This window comes from Ursus maritimus, unplaced genomic scaffold, assembly GCF_017311325.1.
Source record: "Ursus maritimus isolate PB19 unplaced genomic scaffold, ASM1731132v1 scaffold_7, whole genome shotgun sequence".
NCBI lineage: Eukaryota > Metazoa > Chordata > Mammalia > Carnivora > Ursidae > Ursus > Ursus maritimus.
In genome coordinates, this window is record NW_024426885.1 from 71,698,620 (window position 1) to 71,724,171 (window position 25,552).

The 25,552-nt window shown below is 37.0% G+C and overlaps 1 protein-coding gene across 1 annotated transcript in view; it reads right to left on the bottom strand.

Annotated features, from left to right (window-relative positions):
* Positions 1-25,552, bottom strand: part of LYST (lysosomal trafficking regulator) — a 187,660-nt gene that overhangs the window by 40,805 nt on the left and 121,303 nt on the right. The window contains exons 32-40 of the mRNA XM_040624366.1: positions 19,928-20,104; positions 19,309-19,385; positions 18,976-19,164; positions 16,426-16,571; positions 16,241-16,337; positions 14,998-15,059; positions 13,502-13,557; positions 4,045-4,197; positions 2,825-3,069 (exon numbers count right to left, since the gene is read on the bottom strand). Coding sequence (XP_040480300.1) covers positions 2,825-3,069; positions 4,045-4,197; positions 13,502-13,557; positions 14,998-15,059; positions 16,241-16,337; positions 16,426-16,571; positions 18,976-19,164; positions 19,309-19,385; positions 19,928-20,104 — 1,202 coding nt within the window. The remainder of the gene's footprint in view (positions 1-2,824; positions 3,070-4,044; positions 4,198-13,501; positions 13,558-14,997; positions 15,060-16,240; positions 16,338-16,425; positions 16,572-18,975; positions 19,165-19,308; positions 19,386-19,927; positions 20,105-25,552) is intronic.

Here is a 25,552-nt window from a genome sequence, read left to right on the forward strand (position 1 = left end):
AACTAGATCAACCTCAAGATTTGTCCAAATTTCAGTGGGTCAAACCAGGTCTGCTGAGCCAGATATTAATATACTTACCTTCCAGGGATATTGAAATTAGTGATAGTAAACACTAATTTTGTTTTTGAGACCTTTCTAATCCTGAAAAATTTGTTAGAAAGTAAAAACAGTTTTATAGAATAGATACAAATTCACATGTCAAAATAGGAGAAATCATGCGTTTTTTTCTAAACAAGCGTAAATAGGTTTTTTTGAACATCAGTAATACTTATTGTTGTGGTTGAAAAGTCAGAAATTACTGATGAGCAAGAGAGAATAACCCCCAAATCAGCTATAACACTATTACTCACAGGTAAAACATTTTGGTATATACCTTTCCAGTTGATTTTCTGGTTATCTGTATATGTATATTCATGTTTAACATAAAAATAACAGCTTTCCCCACCTATACTATATATTTCCAAAATACCATTTTTAATAGCTGCAATGTAAAGCAGTTTACTCAAACCTAGTGTTGGGCATTGAAGTTGTTTCTAAATTTTAGCTACTTAAAAAAAATGATGTAAGGACTATCCATCCATATGGCCAAATCTTTGCATGCAGTGCCAGGCAGCATTATCAGCAATGAACCAGACAGAGTTCTTGCCCTCATGAAACTTACTTCTAGTGGGAACCTGTCTGGTAAAGTACATATTCTTAAGTATTCCTAAAAAAAAAGTCCCAGAAGTTAAGTTGCTAAAACAGAGTATGTGCATTTGAAGAATTCTTTGGCTATATATTGTCATACTGCCTTCCAGAAAGATTGGATCTATTTATACTAGTAGTGTAGAAATGTCTAACTGTCCATCAGCAGTGTATAAAAATGTCTGGAAGATAAATAACATGCCACTTGCTGTTTTTTAAATTGACATATTAAACTCTATCTGATTTCTTGAAAACTGTCTTAAGCTGGGCCTGCTTTTTAGTAGTTATAATTAAAATATTCTTAAAAATATATATTCTAATATACCAAGTAGAATATTTGAAGTCAAATTTTCTTTAAATTACATAAGAGAACTTTTTTTTTTTAAAATTAAATAACCAGAATATTTCCTCACCAACTAGGGCTATGTGGTTACTCTAAAATGCAATTCATTCAAAAAAGGCAGGATAAATGCTTAATTCTTTTGCTTTAATTGCCAAATTTCAAAAGTAAGGAATTGGGGCCCCAGTTATATCCAATGGCGACCAGTAAGTTTTTTGGGGGGCCTTTAAAAAGTATCATTATTAACTTGAGTGTTTTTCTAAATTTAAATGTGTTTTAATCAAGGGTAGTCATTATTCTTCCTGATACTCAGATTGTCCTATCTTTGGCAGTGAGAACCAATTTCAGTTGGCTCCTGAGTCCTTTATATTTTTTTTTGATTGTGGTAAAAAACACACAATACAAGATTTATAATCATAACAATCCTCAAGTATACAGTTTAATAGTGTTGAATATTTACATTGTTGTATAACAGATGTCTAGAACTTTTTCATCTTGTAAATTCTACCCCCACAGAACAACTCTCCATCTCCCCCTACCCTGTCCATCCCCATCCCCCAGCAACCACCACTCCACTCTCTGCCGATGAGTATAACAATAAGTGGAATGTCACAATATTTGTCTTTTTTGTGGCTGGCTTATTTCACTTAGCACAGTGTCCCCAAGGTTCATCTGTGTTATAGCATATGACAGGACTTCCCTCCTTTTCAAGGCTGAATGATATTCCATTGTATGTATGTACCATAAATTCCCTATCCATCCATCCACAGATAGACATGGGCTGCCTCCCCGACTTGGCTGTCGTGAATAATGTTGCAATAAACACAGGTATGCAAATATGGCCCCCACGTCCTTCTGACAAGACTATTAGTATCCTTGATTTCTGAAACAACAAATATTCAGGCTCATCTTGTATGTTTTCTTCTAAAATTTTTTAGAAGAAATGACAGAATAGGAAATCACCATTTTGTGATCCCTAGTGAAATAAATAACTGACTTAAGAGATAACCATCAATAACAGAAACAAGTTCAATAGAAGCCTGATACCATGTATCAATCTGAGCATCAGTAGAGTGGGATATCATATGTTTCCTGAGATGGGCAATATGAAGTTCACACCACTACCTATAAAGGATTCTTGACAAAAAAAGATGAACCTCAATCTAAGCAAACCTTTAGAACTAATTTCCAGTCTCTAGAAAATACAGAGGCTAAAGGAAGAAGGTAAATACTAACATGGGAATGGGGGCTATCCTACAAAATAAATGACCTGTTTTTCTTCAACAAGTCAATGTTAGGAAAAAAGAAAGAGGAAAACGCATACCAAAAAACAAAGGCTTATTCTAGATGTATGTCTTTAGAGACATAGCAACCAAAGGTGATATTGGGCCTGATATAAGCCAATCAACTATAAAAAGACATTTTTCATGTAAGTGGGGAACACTGGAAAATGGACTGGGTATTAGATGATACCATGAAATTATTGTTAATTTTCTTAGATATGATAATGGCACTGCAACATAACACGTAAAAAAGTGTTCTACACTTTCTTAAGAGATGTGTGCTGAAGAACACAGGAATAATATAACAAGATGTCTGTGATTTGTCCTAAAAAAGAAAAAAGAGATGATACAAGTTTGGCAAAAATCTTCATAATTGTCGAGTTGAAGTTGTGGACATATGGGGTTTACTGTATATTCCTTCTATATTGGTGCATGGTTGAAAATTCTCATGATAGGTTTTTAATGAAATAAAGACAGCATATGGACAAAGCTAACAGGTGATAATGTTTTTAGTTACCTGTAGACTGATGGATCACTGAGGTCAAGGGTCTCGCTAACATAGTCAGCAAGTATGAACGGGAACACTGGATACTGCATGAGATCATTGAAGGATCGGCCGGCATGTTTGTTTAAATGAGTCAAATATTCAAAGTTTGTAATTTGTCCAGTATACCATAAATTTGTCAGAGCATTGATGTTGCCATATTCCAGGAGATTAGGGAGGTTATTTGTTAGTATACTGTGGTACACGTCATCACGAACCTGCAAGGGAAGGAGGAAAAAAAAAAAAAACAAAGAGATTTTCTTTTAGGCTATGGATACTTTTCTCCAAAGTTTCCATATTTTAGGTATGTTACTAATCTCAAGATGCCCAAGAAAATACTTGTTGCCCAACTAACATCAACTGATGGAGAACTGAGATTCAACTCTGGGTCTTCCTCAAAGGCTGGACTCTTAACCATTATGTTTTGCTACTGGAGAAATCAGTTAATAAGAAGGTAAGAAAAAGTTTGTATAGAAAAATTACTTATATATAGATCCTGAAAAAAATCAATAAAGGATAAAGAACAATCTTCATCTAAATAAATACAACATGGTATCGTAGAAAGAGCATGGTCTTCTTAATTAGACAGAAGTTTTGTGTTTTGTTTTTTGTTTTTAAGAAAGAGAAGACAATCACTGGTGTCAAATGCTGCTGACAGGTCAAGGAAAATGAGGACCGAGAAATTTGACCATTGGGTTTAGACATGGAGGTCACTAATAACCCCAACCAGAGAAGCTCTAGGTGAAGTAGTGAGAAGAAAACAAGTCAGGAGCATTTCAAAAGAGAACTAGAGGCAGCAAGCACACAACACTTTTTCCAAAAGGGTTTCTATAAAGGACAGCAGACAAACTGCAGTGGAAGGGATATGGGGGTTAAGAAAGGATTTGTAAAAAATGGAATCTACTCTCAAGTTTAAATTACTCTTTTCAGGTTGGTTATGCATTCACTTACTTTTTACAGATACAGTCATTTTAGAGAATCTGAATTTAATACAGTTTCAAAAGACAAAAATCATTCTAATATAGCCAAGGGTTCACTTTAATTAAGGCTAAGAAATAAAGCAATTTTTATTTGATGTCAGAAACAGTGACTCAAAGTTTAAGTAAGTTAAACCTTGATAAAATCAGTATGAGTATAGTTTCACTGCTCCCATGATAATTTCAAAAAATATCTATCAATAAAGCCCAATTTACCTTGGTGTTATCAAATGCTAACAGGAGTGTTCTACCATTTGTTAAAAAGACTTCTACAGCATTGTCTCTCAACTGCCACCAACGCTTATGGACTTCTTTAATTTCTTCATATGTCCAGGAGAAGGATGCTGGTTCCAATTCACCCTGAAGGCTCTAAGACAAAAGAAATAAATGAAAGTGTTTGCTTTACAGGAAATATAAATAATCATTTTAATCTTAGATTTTTATAAATATCAAAATGAAATACAATGTCTTCCCTTTGTGGCAATATGTCAGATAAGATTCCTGACCTGCCCAACCCCTCACGACAAAGCACTTCAAAATGCTGGATGAAATTTAAGGAATTACAAAATACAGACTTTATTTGTATTTTTTAATAGACTTTATTTTTTAGAGTAGTTTTAGGTCTGCAGAAACCTGAGCAGATAGTGTAAAGAGTTCCCATGTATTCCCTCCCTGCACTCACAATTTCCCTATGATTATTGTCTTCCATTAGTGTGAGTGATGCAGTGCCTTTGTAATAATTGTTGAGCCAATACTGAAAACATTATTCTTAATTAAAAGGCCATAGTTTACATTAGGGTTCACTCCTGGTGTTACACAGTGCTGTGGGTTTTGACTAATGTTTCCTGAAATGTGTCCACCATTACAGTATCATACAGAATTCCCTTGTGCTCCACCTCCTCATCCCCTCCCGCCCCTCGAACCCCTGATCTTTTTACTATCTCCATAGTTTTCCCTTCCTAGAATGTCATATGGTTAGAATTATACAATTTGTAGCCTTTCCAGACAGACTTATTTTAAAGCACAGCTTGCAAGAAATTAAGGGAAATGAAACCCCAGGAGCCAAAAATAACAAGAAATGTGAAAAGCCGCAGTGAGGTGGAGGTGACACTTTGGCAGCAGGCGCACACCGGGTTCAGAGACTAAGAGACTTAGCTTAACATCCACTTGAAGAAAGAAGATGAAGCACTGGGTTCTCTGGATCAGAGTATGGAAATGAAATTACTTCAGAAATCTACAACCCATTAAGGGACATTTTCTCGATCATAGAAAACACATATGCCCACCAACAGAGGAAGAAGCAGGAGCTTGTCTCTCTTGGACTGGGGTCTGGGTGGAGAATGGAAAACAATCCTCTCCCTGAGAACTCACAACTGGGGGCCTGCTCTCACATGGATCTGGGTTAAAATTGACCTATCTGCATGGCCTGGGAGCTCCCCAGCTTTGACACATAGTTCCCATGCCTCTGAATCTTCCAGCAAAGGCAAAGCGGCCTCCTGCAAATTCAATCCCACTGACTGTAAGCTCACAGATCATCATGCACCAGATGGATATGTTCCTCTCCTATGTGGTCAGCAGAAGGAAGGAAGAGATAAAGTGACCACCGGAAGGCTGGCTCTTCCTGACAGCATTGATCCTAGCCTCCCTCAACAAATCCCCACATTCTTTTTTTTTTTTTTTTTTTAAGATTTTATTTGTCAGAGAGAGAGAAAGAGCACACAAGCAGGGGGAGTGGCAGGAGGAGGGAGAAGCAGACTCTTCGCTGAGCAAGGAGCCTATGTGGGACTCCATCCCAGGACCCTAGGATCATGAACCGAACCACTCAGGCATGCCAAATCCCCACATTCTAGAATGAAGGGTTAGAGGCCATAGGTCTTATACTTCTTACCACCAGTGGGCCCTTGCCAAAGTACAAAATCAAGAAAACTTTAAAAAACATATCTAAATCTTTCGTAAACTGCAATTGAATACACAAATTACATTACCCAATGCTTTTAATAGAAAAATCATGATAAAAGCTTCTACCATGGTTTAAAACTAGTTAGAATTTATCTCATCAAATTAACCTGCATCCCATTTTGATTTGTTTTCATCAGTTTTCCTTTTGGAAAACTGCATTTACTTACTCTTTTGTGTTGGAACAGGAGCTCAGAGCAAAATTTAGAACGCTATCACAATGACTATCTTATCCCAGGCTCTTCATCCTTCTAAAACCTTATCTGAAATTTTTAAAATTTGACTTGCCCTGTTCTATGTGTGTTACAATATTGTACTGGGTTCCAACTGACTTTTAGAAGTAGGGGTAGGAAATATTGTATTACAAATAAAATTAAACATTTTAATGAAAATGTGATATTTTCATATAAAAAAACAAATTCCTTCTTGTTGAGCATCAACTTTCATTCATTGCTTCAACTCAGCAGATATTAATTAAGCTTCTATAAGCCAGGTGCTCTGCATGAAATACATCTGTGTAAGATGGAAAGTGTATATACATTTAAAATGCAAGACATCAAATGTCACATACAAAGTAGGAATAAATGCTAAAGAGTGGAGGAAAAAAGGACCTTTCACTCTATTAAAAAAACAAGAGTATTTTAAGGAGAATTTTAAACGGGAAAAATGGAGGAGGGTCGGACAAAGATGGCGGAGGAGTAGGGGACCTTTTTTCAGCTGGTCCCCTGAATCGAGCTGGATATCTATCAGATCATCCTGAACACCCACAAAATCAGCCTGAGATGTAGGAAGATACATCTGGATCTCTACAAACGAACATCTCCAGCACTGAATTGAGGTACAAAGCGGGGAGCTATGAATCCGCGCACAGATATCAGAAGATAAATGGAAGGGGGAAGGAGCCGCTGTGCTCGGGCGCCGGGAAGCAGTAGGCACCTGCACTGGGGAGCTGGCACCTGCGAGAGAGCAGACTGAGACCGTGAGCCTGGGAATGCGCGCGACCAGACTGAAAACGGGAGCTCTGGAGCGCTCACAGGAATCGGGGTGGCTGGCAGTATTAGAAGCACAAAGGAAAGAGATGTCCCGGCCCTGGAAGCGAGGGCTGGGAGAGTGGCTGTGGGGCACAACCCGGGATGCTGCAGGGTTTTTAGCAGCACCGACGGAAACAGAGTTAAAGTGGCCAGGAGAGCTCAGTGCAGAGAGACTGCGATCTCTCTGTTCTGAGACAGAGGCTAGGATTCGGCCACTGCTGCTCTGACTCTCAGATGAGCCACAGAAAACCGCCAGGGAAAGCCGCCAGAGAACAAAAGCCTGGAAACACCGGTTCACATTGTGCCCATCCTCATCACCCTTCGCAGGGGCCGGGGCAACTCTACCAAACAGGGTTGCCTGAATATTAGCGTGGCAGGCCCCCCCCGCCAGAAGGCAGGCTAAAAATCAAGAAGCCCACATCCCTAAGGTCCCTATAAAACAAGTGCACATTGCTTGGGTCCTGCTCAATAATTTAGGCTCTGCACATCCCCGAAACCGCTCCTCATCAGAATGACGAGGAAGAGAAATCCTCCCCAACAAAGAAAAGATACAGAGTCTGTGTCCTCTGCCACAGAGCTAATAGATATGGATATAACCAAATTGTCAGAAATGGAGTTCAGAGCAACAATGGTCAAGATGATCTGTATGCTTGAAAAAAATATTAACAAAAATATTAACGAGAATATAGAATCCCTAAGGGCGGAAATGAGAGCGAATCTGGCAGAAATTAAAAATGCTATGAATCAAATGCAGTCTAAACTAGATGCTCTGATGGCCAGGGTAAATGAGGCAGAAGAATGAATTAGTGAATTGGAAGATGGGATGATGAAAGAGAAGGAAAAAACGGAAACTTGGCTCAAAAAAATCCAATCTCAAGAATGTAGATTATGGGAGATTACTGACTCCATGAAACATTCCAATGTCAGAATCATCGGCATCCCCGAAGGGTGGAGAAAGAGAGAGGTCTAGAAGAGATATTTGAACAAATCATAGCTGACAACTTCTCTATCTGGCAAAGGAAACAAGCATTCGTGTCCAAGAGGCAGAGAGGACCCCTCCCAAGATCAAGGAGAACAGACCAACACCACGTCAAATAATAGTACAATTCCCAAATCTTAGATCCAAGGAAACAATCTTGAAAGCAGCGAGGGGGAAGAGATTCCTCACATACAGAGGGAGGAACATCAGAATAACGTCAGACCTGTCAACAGAGACCTGGCAAGCCAGAAAGGGCCGGCAAGACATGTTCAGAGCACTATGTGAGAACATGCAGCCAAGGATCCTTTATCCACAAGGCGGTCATTCAGAATGGATGAAGACACAAGGAGCTTCCAAGACCGGCAGAAACTGAAAGAATATGTGACCACCAAGCCAGCCCTACGAGAAATACTAAGGGGGGGGGTTGTATAAAAGTAAAAAGACCCCAAGAGTGATATAGAACAGAAATTTACAGAGACAATCTACAGAAACAAGGATTTCACAGGCAACATGACAACATTAAAATGATATCTCTCAATAATCACTCTCAATGTGAATGGCCTAAATGTTCCCATAAATGCCACAGGGTTGCAGATTGGATAAAAAGACATGACTCATCCATTTGCTGTCTATAAGAGACTCGTTTTGAGCCTAAAGATACATCCAGACTGAAAGTGAAGTCTCATATCAGATAAATTGGATTTTAAACTACAGACTATAGTTAGAGATGCAGAAGGGCACTATATTATTCTTAAGGGAAGTATTCAACAAGTGGATATGACAATTATAAATATATATGCCCCCAACAGGGGAGCAGCAAGATACACAAGCCAACTCTTAACCAGAATAAAGAGACATATAAATAAAAATACATTAATAGTAGGGGACCTCAACACTCCACTATCAGAAATAGACAGAACACCCTGGCAAAAACTAAGCAAAGAATCAAAGGCTTTGAATGCCATACTCGACGAGTTGGACCTCATAGATATATATAGAACACTACACCCCATAACCAAAGAATACTCATTCTATTCTAATGCCCATGGAACATTCTCAAGAATAGACCATGTTCTGGGACACAAAACAGGTCTCAACCGATACCAAAAGATTGAAATGATCCCCTGCATATTCTCAGACCACAACGCTCTGAAATTGGAACTCAACCACAAGGAAAAATTTGGAAGAAACTCAAACACTTGGAGACTAAGAACCATCCTGCTCAGGAATGACTCGATAAACCAGGAAATCAAAAATCAAATTAAACAATTTATGGAGACCAATGAGAATGAAAATACAACAGTCCAAAACCTATGGGATACTGCAAAGGCAGTCCTAAGGGGGAAATACATAGCCATCCAAGCCTCACTCAAAAGAATAGAAAAATCTAAAATGCAGTTTTTATATTCTCACCTCAAGAAGCTGGAAAAGCAACAGAGGGACAGGCCTAATCCACGCACGAGGCAGCAGTTGACCAAAATTAGAGCTGAAATCAATCAAGCAGAAACCAGAAGTACAGTAGAGCAAATCAACAGGACTAGAAGCTGGTTCTTTGAGAGAATCAATAAAATTGACAGACCACTGGCAAGACTTATCCAAAAGAAAAGAGAAAGGACCCAGATTATTAAAATTATGAATGAAAAAGGAGAGGTCACGACGAACACCATTGAAATTGGAAGGATTATTAGAAATTTTTATCAACAGCTATATGCCAATAAACTAAGCAATCTGGAAGAGATGGAATCCTTCCTGGAAACCTATAAACTACCAAGATTGAAACCGGAAGAAATTGATTCCTTAAACAGGCCAATTAATTATGAAGAAATTGAGTCAGTGATAAACAACCTTCCAAAAAATAAAACTGTCCAGGGCCTGACGGATTCCCTGGGGAATTCTACCAAACATTCAAAGAAGAAATAATACCTGTTTTCCTAAAGCTGTTTCAAAAAATAGAAACAGAAGGAAAACTACCAAACTCATTCTATGAGGCCAGTATTACCTTGATCCCTAAACCAGGCAAAAACCCCATCAAAAAGGAGAATCACAGACTGATATCCCTGATGAATATGGATGCAAAAATTCTTAACAAGATCCTAGCTAACAGGATCCAATAGTACATTAAAAGGATTATCCATCATGACCAAGTGGGATTCACCCCCGGGATGCAAGGGTGGTTCAACATTCGCAAATCGATCAGTGTGACAGATCATATCAACAAGAAAAGAGGCAAGAACCATATGGGCAAAGAAGTCAAAATGTCTCTCTTCGCAGATGACATGATACTCTATATGGAAAACCCAAAAGAATCCACGCCCAAACTATTAGAACTTATAGAGCAATTCAGTGACGTGGCGGGATACAAAATCAATGCTCAGAAATCAGTTGCATTTCTATACACGAATAATGAGACTGAAGAAAGAGAAATTAGGGAATCCATCCCATTTACAATAGCACCAAAAACCATACGATATCTCAGAATTAACAAGAAAGGTAAAGGATCTATATTCTACAGATCACTGTTGAAAGACATTGAAGAAGACACAAAAAGATAAAAAATATTCCATGCTCATGGATCGGAAGAATAAACATAGTTAAAATGTCTATGCTACCCAGAGCAATCTACACTTTCAATGCCATCCCCATCAAAATACCAATGACATTTTTCAAAAAGCTGGAACAAACAGCTTTTAAATTTGTGTGGAACCAGAAAAAGCCTGGAAACGCCAAGGAATTGTTGAAAAGGAAAAACAAAGCTGGGGGCATCACGTTGCCTGATTTCAAGCTATACTACAAACTGTGATCACAAAGACAGCATGGTACTGGCACAAAAACAGACACACAGACCAATGGAACAGAATTGAGAATCCAGAAATGGACCCTCGACTTTATGGGCAACTAATCCTTGACAAAGCAGGAAAAAAACATCCAGTGGAAAAAAGACAGTCTCTTCAATAAATGGTGCTGGGAAAATTGGACAGCTACATGCAAAAGAATGAAACTTGACCACTCTCTCACACCATACACAAAAATAAACTCCAAATGGATGAAAGACCTCGATGTGAGACAGGAATCCATCAAAATCCTAGAGGAGAGCATAGGCAGCAACCTCTACGACATCGGCCAAAGCAACCTTTTTCATGACACATCTCCAAAGGCAAGAGAAACAAAAGAAAAAATGAACTTGTGGGACTTCATCAAGATAAAAAGCTTCTGCACAGCCAAGGAAACAGTCAAAAAAACTAGGAGGCAGCCCATGGAATGGGAGAAGATATTTGCAAATGAAACTACAGATAAAAGACTGGTATCCAAGATCTACGAAGAACTTCTCAAACTCAATACACGAGAAATAAATAATCAAATCAAAAAATGGGCAGAAGATATGAACACTTTTCCAATGAAGACATACAAATGGCTAACAGACATATGAAAAAATGTTCAAAATCATTAGCCATCACGGAAATTCAATACAAAACCACGCTGAGATACCACCTTACTCCAGTTAGAATGGCAAAAATTGACAAGGCAAGAAACAACAAATGTTGGAGAGGATGTGGAGAAAGGGGATCCCTCTTACAGGAACGCAAGTTGGTGTAGCCACTTTGTAAACAGTGTGGAGGTCCCTTAAAAAGTTAAAAATAGAGCTACCCTATGATCCAGCAATTGTACTATTGGGTATTTACCCCAAAGATACAGACGTAGTGAAGAGAAGGGCCATATGCACCCCAATGTTCATAGCAGCATTGTCCACAATAGCTAAATCGTGGAAGGAGCCGAGATGCCCTTCAAGAGATGACTAGTTAAATAAGTTGTGGTCCATATATACAATGGAATATTACTCAGCCATCAGAAAGAACAATTACCCAACATTTGCAGCAACATGGATGGGACTGGAGGAGATTGTGCTAAGTGAAATAAGTCAAGCAGAGAAAGACAATTATCATATGGTTTCACTCATTTATGGAACATAAGAAATAGCAGGAAGATCAGTAGGAGAAGGAAGGGAAGAACGAAGGGGGGGCGTAAACAGAAGGGGGAATGAACCATGAGAGACTCCGGGAAACAGACTGAGGGCTTCAGAGGGGAGAGGGGTGGGGGATTGGGATAGGCCGGTGATGGGTATTACGGAGGGCACATATTGCATGGAGCACTGGGTGTTATACGCAAATAATGAATCATCGAACACTACATCAAGAACTAATGATGTACTGTATGGTGACTAACATAACATAATAAAAAATTATTATTAAAAAAAATAAAGGGGGAAAATGGCATCTTTTGGAGCCAAAAACATTGGTTCATATATCAACTATTAAATTCCTTGGTTGCTAAAAGAGACATCTTGAAAAATAATGTAATCGTACTTTTACTAGCTGGGATAAATACTGTGGCAATTGCTAGATAAATCACACAAAATAATGCCTACTCAATTTTGTGGGCTATATTAAATATTTTCATAATTTTTTCATATTATCTGTTTTACAACAAAATTTTATGTTTTAGCTCATTAATTTTTTGAAATCAACTATGTATTCACTATTAAACCACATATAATCTTATTTAGTATGTCCTTAGCAATTCCTGGTTTTAGAACTTTTCTGAAACAAAAAGCCTTATTTCTTTTATTACAGGGATCTCAAAACAAAATTTTAATGGCATAAAAGCTAATTCAGATGGACAAAAAGTCTTGCAATATAAAAAATGTGAATTAAGAGTCATTTTTGTTATTTTCTGATTAGTATCAGTACTTCCCTTAGAATAAAAATTATAGTAGTAAGGTATGTGAATATCAGGATTACTTAAGTTACTCAATTATACAACATTTTCCTTTCTTTGTGAAGGTAAGTGTACTTGATAGTGAACTGGGAGTGGTAAGGAGGATTTATTTGTTGTTATCGAGGATAGCGATAAAAAAATAAATTAATTAATATAACAGGAGCACTTTTCTTTCATTTTTCATTTTTGTTTTTATTATTTTTATATTTTTTAAAGTTTTTATTTTAATTCCAGTTAGTTAATACATGGTGTTATATAGTTTTAGGTGTACAATATATGATTCAGCACTTCCCTACATCACCAGGTGCTCATCACAAGTGCCCTCCTTCATCCCCAACACCTGTTTAACCCATTCCCCCACCCACCTGCCCTCTGGTGACCATCAGTTTGTTCTCTATAATTAAGAGTCTGTTTCTTGCTTTGTCTCTCTCTCTCTCACTTTTTTCCCTCTGCTTGTTCGCCTTAACAGGAGTACTTTGGAATTTGACTCAAAATACTAACTGCTGGGGCACCTGGGTGGCACAGCGGTTAAGCGTTTGCCTTCGGCTCAGGGCGTGATCCCGGTGTTATGGGATCGAGCCCCACATCAGGCTCCTCTGCTATGAGCCTGCTTCTTCCTCTCCCACTCCCCCTGCTTGTGTTCCCTCTCTCGCTGGCTGTCTCTATCCTGTCGAATAAATAAATAAAATCTTAAAAAAAAATACTAACTTCTATGAAATCCAGAGGATTTCATATGTAAGCCAGAGGAGATGGTATGTTCTTCTTTTTAAAAGTATCTTTAAAAGAAAAAGTTTGGAATTAAGACCAATCTATACATAGAGTGACAATACACGAACTCTTGTAGTTCTACTACCTGCTCTCTGGTTATACTAAAGTTATACATTTTGGGAATTTGTCTAGATTTATACAAGTGCAAACTTAAGCCTCTACTCACCGAACTTTCAACTGTATCAGAAGCATTATCTTCCACAAAATACATTCCGCATTTACCTATAGAAAGTAATTGGATATGAGTTTAAAAATATATGTGCACTATTACCATATGTGGTTACAAATATGACCTCTGGAGTCAGTTGGACTGAATTTAAATCCCAGCACCCAGAAACAGTTCCTGTCACTCAAGAAATATTTTTTAATAGTGTCCATGAGATCTTGGGCAAGTTGCTTCTTTGTATCTTAATCTCCTTATTAAAAAAAGGGGTGGAGGGAGGACTTTATTTCACAGGGTTACTGTGGGAATTAAATGAGAATATATGTAAAGTGCTTATTACTAGCGTCTGGCACTCAGTGTTAAAAAAAAAAAACGTTGGCCATTTACCATTACCCGTACTCTTCTTATATTACTAGCATATTAATTTGCTTTATTTTCTCACATATTAGCTGAAGTCAACTAGTAAACAAATTTTGTAGCAAAAGAAGAATCCTTAATTATTTTTATTTAAACACTCTATAGAGCAGAATAGACCTTAAAAGATAGCCCTCAATTTCTCCTGCTTTACAGGCTGGCTGTGTTAACACATGTCCCTACACCATGTATCCAAATGGTAGGAATTTCTCTGGGGCTCTGCATTGTATGCTGGTCACCCTTGAGCACCAAGCACTGCTGGGCTCAGAGAAGGGCACTATCTCTATCCTCGTGACCATGGGGCTCAGTCCTGACAAGCTTGAAGCTCTTCATCTTGAGCCTTGGAGGCTGTGGCTTGAGCCTATAGCAAGAATAGGCTTTGGCCTATAGCACTCTCAAATTTGAGGGTGCATCAGAACTGCTGGAGGGCTTACAGAAATGCAGATTGCTGGGTCTTACCCCGCGGAGTTTCAGACTCAACAGGTCTGGTCTAGGGCCCAAGGATGTGCATTTCTAAGTAGTTCCCATGTGATGCTGATGCCCCCGATTTGGGGACCATGCTTCAAGAACTGGCCTATGGGATACAAACTGGTTCTTTAAGGGAACAGAGACCAAGTGGTGCAACCTATTTCTTCATATTAGGAAAAAATTTCTCACTAAATGTAATTACATAGATATCCATGGATGGACAACCTTGGCCTTTCTCTCAGAAGCACAACAGGGAATATAAATTATGACCTATCTCAAGATGGATATATTTCTTAGTATTCCAATAATTCTTCAGTTTAAAAATCAAAATTGATATAGAGCAAAAGGAACTACTAACATAAAAATGTATACTTATGAGGAAAGTCAACTTCATAAAAATTAAAATGCTATTCATATGCTTTTTAGAAAATAAGACTGTCATTTCCTCACATTTGTGAGTCACGGGCACTATATACAATGTTAAGGCAAAATCACCTATGTGATGTTAGAGAAAGTGTATCTGATTTAATGGTATTACATCAAACGACGCTTCAAATTATCTAAGAATAAAGTAAGACAGGGTGAGTATGTGTAAAACTCTTCAAAATGTGACTTACCTAATAACAATTCACCAGCTGTCTCTCTAGATGGTGCAACGCTGATACATCTTCGATTCACTCTGTCAAAACATATTCAAAATCACTATGATTAAATATTTTGACGAATTTTAGAGAGTACAGTATAAGCTTTATTTATCTAGTAAAAGATTTCAGCACAGCAGACTAGAGTTTCAAAAGCATGAGATGTCTTGTCTAAACCCACATGAAAATATTATCTCAAATTTTAATGTTCTAGTAGAGGAGAAAATGAAATTTTTAGAGAAGGCTCATAACACGTATGCCATGTATATAGAATATAGGGATTCAATTTTTTAAAAGAAACTTCAGTATTTTATATTTCCTAGTAATTAAGCAAACAGTGAGTCATGCCTCTGGTATTTTCAAAGACATGAAAGAATCCTTGTATTCTAGGAAAAACAGGGGATTTAGGCTCAGAAAAGATCTATTCTTTCGTCAAGTCACTCGCCTTCTTCAAGTCTCAGTTTTTCATCTATTAAATGGGCACGATGATAACTGCCACCACCATAACAATGATAATACTATCAATAGCTACCATATACTGACCCATCTGATACTCAACAATATGCTGATAGTTTGGGTATTATTATCTTGCTCATGTCACAGATATAGACACTGACACAGAGAGGCTAAGTAGCTTGCTCAAGATCAGATAGCTAGTAAGACGAGGAGCTAAAATCTGAACCTTTCATCACTGCACTAGGCTGGTTCTCGTGGACGCCACCAGCAGCGCTGTCTGTTTCACAGACCACTACAAAAACAGACGCATGCAGAGAATGGCCAGAGCACGAGGCCTGGAGCCCAATGGATCCATGCTATCGAAATGTCTTTTCCTTTTGGATTTTGGTCATTCAACCTTGTCCTCTCTTGAGCCACGTGTGTAGGACCTTTCTTAAAACCACAGCATTGGGGCGCCTGGGTGGCGCAGTCGTTAAGCATTTGCCTTCGGCTCAGGGCGTGATCCCGGAGTCCTGGGATCGAGCCCCACGTCAGGCTCCTCTGCTGGGAGCCTGCTTCTTCCTTTCCCACTCCCCCTGCTTGTGTTCCCTCTCTCGCTGGCTGTCTCTCTCTGTCAAATAAATAAATAAAATCTTTAAAAAAAGAAAATAAAAATAAAACCACAGCATTATCTGAAAAAAATATTACATAAACATTACAATAAACTATTAAACTCATTAACTCCCTCAACAAAAGTGAGAACATCTTGCAGATTCATACTTACCTTATAGACTCACTTGCAGCTTTGTCTTTTACAGTTGAAGAGAAAGAAGAATGAGTTTTATCTTCAAATAGGAAAGAAAGTGGTGGTTTGACCACATCTGTGGAGGAAAAAAGTACATATTGTGTGTATGTAATGACTACAGTTATGTGCTACATTTGTATGTTGCATCAAGAGGTCATTATTACCTTCTGATTTCTGTCTATCCTGAAGGAGATACTTATTTGGAATAGTTAAGTAACATCTCTGTAAACGTCTCCTCTCTCGATTTGGCCCTTCTGTTGGATCCAATTGCCATGAAGTCGGATAGTAGAGGGGGTCATACCAGGCTGCTCTGCAAGTGCAAATAAAAGAATATTTTAAGGGGCAATCTGCAGTACTTACAGCTTTAAATAAAATCATTATAGAATTTGAATAAGGAAATCAAAATTGATCTATTCAATTAAAAAACCCCAGCTGCTTATGTAATTAGACTAGGGAATGCGTAAACATAGTACAACAGAGTAAGATAAAAAATAAGTGTCCTTCTGCTCCTGAACCCAGTCTTTTGGTTCCCTGCCTGGAGGCATGCTCTGCCACCAGTTTCTACTGGTTTCTACTACTCTGAATGCTTTAGCAACATGTATGCTTTAGCAATACATTGATTGGACTTTTTTTTTTTTTTTAAAGATTTTATTTATTTATTCAACAGAGATAGAGACAGCCAGTGAGAGAGGGAACACAAGCAGGGGGAGCGGGAGAGGAAGAAGCAGGCTCATAGCGGAGGAGCCTGATGTGGGGCTCGATCCCATAACGCCGGGATCACGCCCTGAGCCGAAGGCAGACGCTTAAACCGCTGTGCCACCCAGGTGCCCCTCATTGATTGGACTTAATATGGCCTGATAAAGAAAAAAATCCATTTTCCAGGTTAAGTTTCTATATTTCTCATCTTGCCTACTATTTAATGTAATAAATAAAATTAGTTCATTTTTGTAGTAGAAACCACATTTCTTAAGATGTTTAAAAATAAGTTCATATTTTATTTTATTTAAAAAATATTTTATTTATTTATTTGAGAGAGAGAGAGAGAACAAGCAGGGGAAGGGAGAGGGAGAAGCAGGATCCCCGCTGAGCAGGGAGCCCAATGTGGGGCTCGATCCCAGGACCCTGAGATCGTGCCCTGAGCCGAAGGTAGACGCTTAAGCGACTGAACAACCCAGGTACCCCAAAAATAAGTTCATATTTTAAATGAAAGAAAATAGTAGAACTACACTGAATATATTTTTAGAATAGACAAGAGGAAAAAAAAAATCACCCTGAATCCTACTACTCTAAACATACCAATTACTGGTAGAGAGTATTTTCTTTCATTTTTAAAAACTGTAGTTATAATTATTATGTATATACATTTCTCTATCCTTTCTTCTTCCATTGGACATATCTTAATCTTTATTTTCATCACTGAAAATGGCTGACTAATGCACAGTGTGGGTGCATTACAATGTATTTAACCCTATTACCATTGTTATATATTTAGGTTGTTTTCAGTTCATTCACTAGTATAAATAATGCAGAGATGAAAACCTTTATGTTTATTGCCTTTCTATATTTGGAATATTTTCCTTAGGAGAGAATCACTAAAACAGGATAACTGGAGCTAGAAATAAAACGTTTATAGGACTCCTGACATATGCTGTCAGAGTGTACAATGCCATCAAACCTCTCACCATGGACTAGGTTACATTTCTTCCTGCTGTATTAGCACCTAAAAAAATGTATAATATAAAAGGTAAAATACAGTATTTAAAGGCTTTAAAAAATCAAATTAGACTCTAGCCATACTGAATATTTTTCTCTCTATTAATTTATTTGTCTTATGTGGAAGAGTGTATTCACATCTTTTGCTCAAACTTTTGGGATCTCACATTTTACTTTTAAGTTGGCATGAATTTTTAGAACTATAAAAAATTAACTCTTTGATATATTTGCTGAAAATAAATTTTCATGTTTTGTTGTTGTTGTTATAGTCGTTAAATACACTGGAAAAAATTAAAGCTCAAATCCATTTATTTCTTCTTGGTAGTTTCTTCTATGGTGTTTGAGCTTAGAAAGTTAACCATCTATCACAGAGTTGATAAATACCCTGTTTTCTTCTACTTTATAAACTTTATGAGTTTAATTCTTTTGTTCACCTGGAATTTCCTTTAGTGTCTAATGTTTAGTGCATTTTAGCATCCCCAAGTCATGCTAATCAGTTTTCTTAACCAAATTTATTTATTTATTTATTTATTTATTTATTTATTTATTTATTTATTGGTGGACCCACTTCCTTTATTTTTTTTTTTAGAGACTAGTACCTTAATTTTCCTCTTTTCATTATCTGTGATGCATCTTTTAAATTTTATTATTAAAGTCTTATCTAGAAAAAGATCTATTTCCCAACTATCCTATTTCAGTGATTTCTCTATTCTTCTGCAAAGATTATATTTTAAAATTAAAGCCAATATATAGATTTTATTATTTGGAAGAGCGAATATCTGTCTTCCTCATTATTCCTTCCCTTACCTCCAAAAATTAAAAAAAAAAAAGATTCTTATAGGATTATTGAAGATGAAATAAATCACAAGTGATTAAACAAAAAATATTTAAAGTAATGAAATAATGTTATGCATCTTTATTCCGAAATGAAAATAGTGTTTCACATTAAAATATAAAACTGTAATGCTGGACAACCTGAAATGTCCTCCCACTTTGCTTACCTATCATGCGTCAGCTGTTGAATAAGTTCCTGCCAGTGTCTGCTGGCACTCAGATCTACTTTATACATTCCTCTGATATGCTGGATCACCCTTTTTCTCTCAATTCCTTGGGAGAGAGACACTGCCTGGGTGATGTCTGCAGCAATTTTAGATATATCCTTTGATTTTGAGTCCAGACGCTGAAAGAGACTAAGTAAACAAACGAGACTGCCCGTAAGTTAAGCCCAAGCGGGCTGTTAAGCAGATACAAAAGCATGATACTGTAAAACTAAAGTATGTGTGAAGTCAAATGAAGTAAAAAAGGCATGACTTTTAGAATATATAAAAACCTACCTTTGTTGATTATTATTAACTGTTTTCTGCCAGGTGGCTTTATTTGTACCTTCTTCAGTTTCATATTTCTTTTGTTCCTAAAAGATTTGGATAATAATATGTAGTATAAAACATATTATTTATCATTTAATATTGGCACTGAGGCCAACAAACTAATTTTAAAACCAAATTAATAAAGGAAAAAAATACTGTCCTCAAGAGACCAGAATGTTAAAATACAATAACCACTTAAATAATGTTATAATTCCCCTTTGTTTCTACACAATTTGGGGCATGAAGTGAGGGTAGAATAGCTAACCGGGGTGCCTAACGTAAGGGGTTTGCATAGTTGCTTGCTTCCTTACTTTGCTTCAAGGCTGATGCTTCAACTTGCTTGTCACTATAAAAATCTTTCCTTCACTGAAAGCTACTGATAAAGGATAACGATGACAATAAAGGCTAAATGCTCCTTAGAATAAGCCTATTTATTTTCTCATAGTAAAAAAGTAATATAAAGTAAAAAAAATCATTTCAAATTTATTATCAATGATATTCTATAATAAAAAAAAATTCTTTCATTCTTTAATTATGTTCAATGGGATCTCCTAAGAAAACTTGTCTTATGATTTCACTGACTCACCTCTTTGATCATTTTAATAAGGTCTGCTTTTGTTGTTGCACTGGGAGGGATGCACTTCTGCCCACAGAGTTTTAAAGCATTCATGAGCAGTTCTGCTGTGTCTAGTTCTTCCTCAGTCAGTTCATCTTGGTGATTATGTATCAACTCTGACAAATACAAAACTAACTTGGCTCCATGCTTTAAGAAAAAGAAACAATTTTTTTAAGTCATAAAGAATTTTTATTTCTTACATTTAAATTATTTAACAGTAATTAAGTTAAATTATATCACTAGATTTATTTGGTGGCATCTGGTTTGAATAAAGCAGCTAAAAGAGACATTTTGGGAACAATTGCAAAGATTTGATTTTGCATTGGAAATACAGTGACATTAGCATGTAAGCTAATTTTGTTAGGTAAAATAATGTTACAGTTACATAAGACAATGTCTTTTTTTTTATTATATTATGTTAGTCACCATACAGTACATCCCCGGCTTTCGATGCAAGGCTCGATGCTTCATTAGTTGTGTATAACACCCAGTGCACCATGCAATACGTGCCCTCCTTACTACCCATCACCAGCCTATCCCATTCCCCCACCCGCCTCCCCTCTGAAGCCCTCAGTTTCTCAGAGTCCATAGTCTCCCATGCTTCCCTCCCCCTTCTGATTACCCCCCCTTTCTTTATCCCTTTGAAAAAGATTTCTATAATTTACTTTAAAATACTTCAAAAAAGAAATGATGTCAATATGATAAAAATATTAACAACTGTTAAATCTAGGTGATGGTTATATGGTACTCATTATACTTTCCTCTATTTTTCTTTTTAGATTTGAAAATTTTCATTGTAAAAGGTAAAATAAAAAAGAAAAAGGAAGGAAAGTGAGAAGGAAAAGAAAAGGAAGGAAGTAAGCTTTTGGGGGAAAATTTTTGGAGAGAATTTGCTAAAGGAATACAGGAAATAAGGTTGGGATAAAGGAAAATAATTCTTAGTTCTTCTCATAGAAAAAAGGAACTGAAAGCGAAACTTTCCTTTAAACCTTCCAGGTAAGAGAATTATGCTTATTTATTCTTTCTCCTTTGATTTCTGCTTGGTAGAACAGAAGTTGGCAAAACTTCCAGAACAAAACCCTTTCCTTGGATTAGCTTGTAAGCAGTCATTATTCCCGAGGGAAAACTAAAGGTGAAAAACTCTAAAACCAGTGAGACGTCGGCGCCAGTTCTGTGTGCATGTCCAGAGAAGGGCTGGTTTAGGCCAGTCTTAAGAACTGCCCTGTAACCAAAATCAGAATGTTACTTAAGGTAATGACAACTGTCTTTCAGAGAGGAAGCCTAAACCAAACTTTGATTCATGATTTTTTAAGTGGCCCTGCCATGCTCTAGATCTTACACCTAATTGTTATGTGTACACTCTGTAGTATTTAAACATTAATTATGCCAACAAGTGAAATATGCAGAATTTTGCTTTTTTAAAAATTTGCATTGATGCAAATATCACTGCATTTGGCTTTGTGACATTTTAAACTGTGAATCATATTAAATGTCAACAAATGAATTTGGAAGTTCTTACATTTTGGGTGGTATTTAAATTAACACATTGAATCACATCATGTCATTTCCCAAAAGCATAAGATGAACATATGCAATGATGAAAATAGCAAAGCTCAGTTTAATGCAACATTTTAAATTAGTCAGGAGACAGCTGCTTCCTGACCAAAAGAGAAAAATGAACAGACATTCTGTGAGTAAAAGGCCTGAAGAGTTGGCAAATAAAGAAAAATAGTAAATGACTAGACTATTTTCACATGTGTGTCTTAAAGGTAATGCTCTTGATATAATCGAAAAATAGTTTAGTATTCAGTGACATTCTAAAAATCATCTTGAAAAGCTATCAAAAATGTTTTTATTCATCCTGAATATCCAAAAGACACGTGATTTTCTTAGACACTGAAGTTGTTTCTAGAATCTCATCTCAACATCTGATCAACACTTTATTGATTGTACCTCCTGGGACTAGAAAAGGTGTTATTAGGGATGAATGCAAAAGAGGGAAAAGTCTTGTTTTCAGCCCTCAAAAAACTGATCTAAGGAACTGAATCTATTAAACACAAATCCTTAGAAGATAATAAAATGCTAACGTGTGTGAAAATAACGTTTTCAGGGATGTGTCTAAGAATGAAGAGCTCTGAATGGGCTAAAGAGAGGGAGGAAGGTTTTGAAGGTGGGGAAAGGGAGCTGGGTGTATGGATAAACTGACAGAACAGGTATCCAGGCGGACAAGTAGAGGAGGGAAAGCACTTTGTGCAGAGTGGACAGCACGAACAGAGCAGCAGGTCAGTAAGAATATACAGGATGTGAAGAGGCTGCAAGAGACAAAGATGAGTCGATCTTGAAAAGAGGAGCCACAGACCAAGTGATTAATCAGACTCAAGTTATAACAACAGAAGAGAGGCACTGGGCTTTAAAAATCACGCAGATTACAAATGGAATACAGCTTGTAGGCAGCTCTAAGAAGGCACGAGAACATCTCTACATACTGCTATGGAATGATCTCCAGGATGTACTGTTAGTTGAAGAAAGTAAAGTGCAGAAGAGTGTGTAAAGTTCTCCTTCTTTGTGTTGAGAAGTGTTGGGGGGATAGATAATACATACACTGTATGTGTGTGTGCGCACAGATTTGCTTGTATCTCCCAAAGAAATAGTAATAAAAAAAGATGGTGACTTACAGGGAAAGAGATGGAATGAAGGGAGAGAAAGAGGTAAGAGCTAGAAGCTCTCTGAATGTGCCATGTTTCACAATTTTGATTTTGGCACCATGGAAACATTTTACATAATTTTTTTTAATTTATTTATTTGACAGAGAGAGAGACAAGCCAGCGAGAGAGGGAACACAGGCAGGGGGAGTGGGAGAGGAAGAAGCAGGCTCCCAGCGGAGGAGCCTGATGTGGGGCTCAATCCCAGAACTGGGGGATCACGCCCTGAGCTGAAGGCAGACGCTTAACGACTGAGCCACCCAGGCGCCCCAACATTTTACATAATTAAAAACAAAGTTAAACAAATAAAAACCCAATGGAATCCCTAAAAATAGAAAATGAATGCAAAAAAAAAAAAAAAAAGAACATGACTATTTAGTTGGTGGCACAACTAAGTACAGAAAATTATTTGAAGTGTTTTTACAATAGAGTATTTTCGTGGTGTACTCATAATGGTATCCTAAGAACAAAAGAATCATGAAGAAGTCTTAATCTGTTCACTGGGCTTATTATTAGTGATTATGTTGGTCATCTTATTTTGAAAATGTTTTATATATATATAGAGAGAGAGAGAGAGAGAGAAAGATAGCAAATAAGTAAGTATGCTAATGGAATCTGGAATCAAGATTATCAACATTAATAAAAGGAAATACAAATAAAAAATCCAAGAAAGTGTGAAAATATCAGTAATGAACTCATGATTCACTTTTATTTCTAAAAAGATTTGTATATCGTAGCTTTGTCCACTATGCTGAGAAGAAATAACAACCAAATAGAAATGAGTGTTCCTAGTCCTTAGATTTGTAATTTCTAAATACCATTATCTTATGAAAAGGAAACAGGGGCTTCTTGAGGGAAAAGTCTGGCTCCCGATTCGGGAAGGAATGTGCAAGATGAGCCTGGGATATTCTTCTGTTCCAGAAAGCAAAGAAGTTAATCATATTAACTTGTTAAAAATTGAAAAGGCTATGTTAAAAGAACACAACAATTTGAATCTACAGAGGTGTTAATTTGAATATCAAATGGAATAACAACTGCAAAGGTTTGAAACTACTTTTGTAAAAAATATCGGAATTCATAATGATACCTCGAAAATAAAAATGAATACAAAAATTGGAGGTTGCTAGGGCACCAACTCATTATTCTAATAAACAGGAAAAAGAAACAAGCATTTATTTTGCCTTTCCTATACAGACATATTTTAGGGTAGTCAAATAGTTGATAAGGGAATATTCTTCCCTACAGAAGAATCAGAGCTAATAGATGCTGGTGGAACGAGAAACTCTGAGAAATCACTATTTTGCAATTCCTAATGAAAAAAGTGGATCTTGGCAGCTATCATCAGCAGGGCTAAAACTATGAGGTTAAAGACTGAGGGTGAACTTTATAATGAATGGATCAGGCTGATATCGTCTCAAAAAGCAGGGCAACTAGACATTCTCTGTCTCCTGCTATGTTGTGATGGAAAATGCAAAGCACTCTTAATAAAGTAGTCTTTTAAAAAAACAAACCCAAAGCCAAATATGAAACCAGGAACCGGAATCTAGTCAGCCTTGAAACCTCGAGCCACAAGCATATGATCAGCTAAATCCAGTATGTGGGAAATCCTATACAACAAAAGACCCAGTTTCATCAGTAAATAGACATTTTAAAAATGACTGGGGAGGGTACTTGCCAGGGATTAAAAAGATTTAGCATATGTCAAACAAATGCAATGAATGGGCCTTGTTTGGATCCAGAATCAAGAAAACTATTACAAAAATTATAAATTATAATACACTGGGAAAGTTCATACACTGAGTATTAGATGATAATAAGGAACTGAGGTAATTATTGAATGTGACAAATTTTGTAGAAGTCCTTATCAGTCAGAGACATAGGTAAAGGATTTACAGGTAAAATGACATTTATTTCAAAACACTGCAAAGAAAAATTAAAGCTGGGTAATGGTCATGTGGGTCCTTGTTTGATTTCTCCCAACTTTTACGTATCTTTGAAAGTCTCCATAATAAACTTAAAAAAACCAGGCACTATAATGTGGTTTTGAGGTAGAAAGGAGGTTATTGTAGTGATCTGAGCAAGGGGCAAAATTCTGAACTAGGGTGGGGCAAGTAGAAAACAGTTAAAGATACCAAATAAATGACTGGCTTTGGCGATGACATGGTTTAAGGGAGAGGAAAAAGTCAACCATGGATCCCATATTTCAAGCTGAACTCTGTATAGACACCACTGATGAAAGAGAAGGAAAGTCGGTGTGGGGAAGAGAGGACTGTCAACACCAGGCTGGGTTTTGGCGGATGGCAACTCTGCTGAGAATAAAGGCAGGAAAGAACATCCCTTCAAATTCTCCACAGAAGACCGTGGGCTGGATGTGCTTCTGCCATGGGAGAGGGAAGACAATGCCTTGAGGGCACCTAACAGAATCTTAATAGCAGAGAGAGCATCACTTCAAAACTATAACCCTTTGGTTCTTAATACTATTTATCTGCATTTCCCAGGTATTAAAAGGGATGCCTATCTGTCTGTATCACGTATTACTGTATTTATAGGGGTATAATTTACATACGGTAAAGCATATAGATAATAAGTGTTCATTTCTGAGTTTTGACAACTGTATACATCCATTTTACCACTACCCAAAATAAGATATAGTACATTTTTATTGCCCCAGAAAGTTTCCTAATGCCCCTTTCCAATCAATTCACCTTCTCGCTTCCCCCTTCCTCATGGACACAACTACTGTCCTGAATTCTATCACCATGTCTTAATTCTACCTGTTCTTAGACTTCATATGAATAGAATCAGAGAATATGTGCTCTTTTATATTTTGTTGTTTCTTTTCTAACGCAATGCTTTTGAACTTCATCCATAACGGCAGGTGTATCAATTGCTT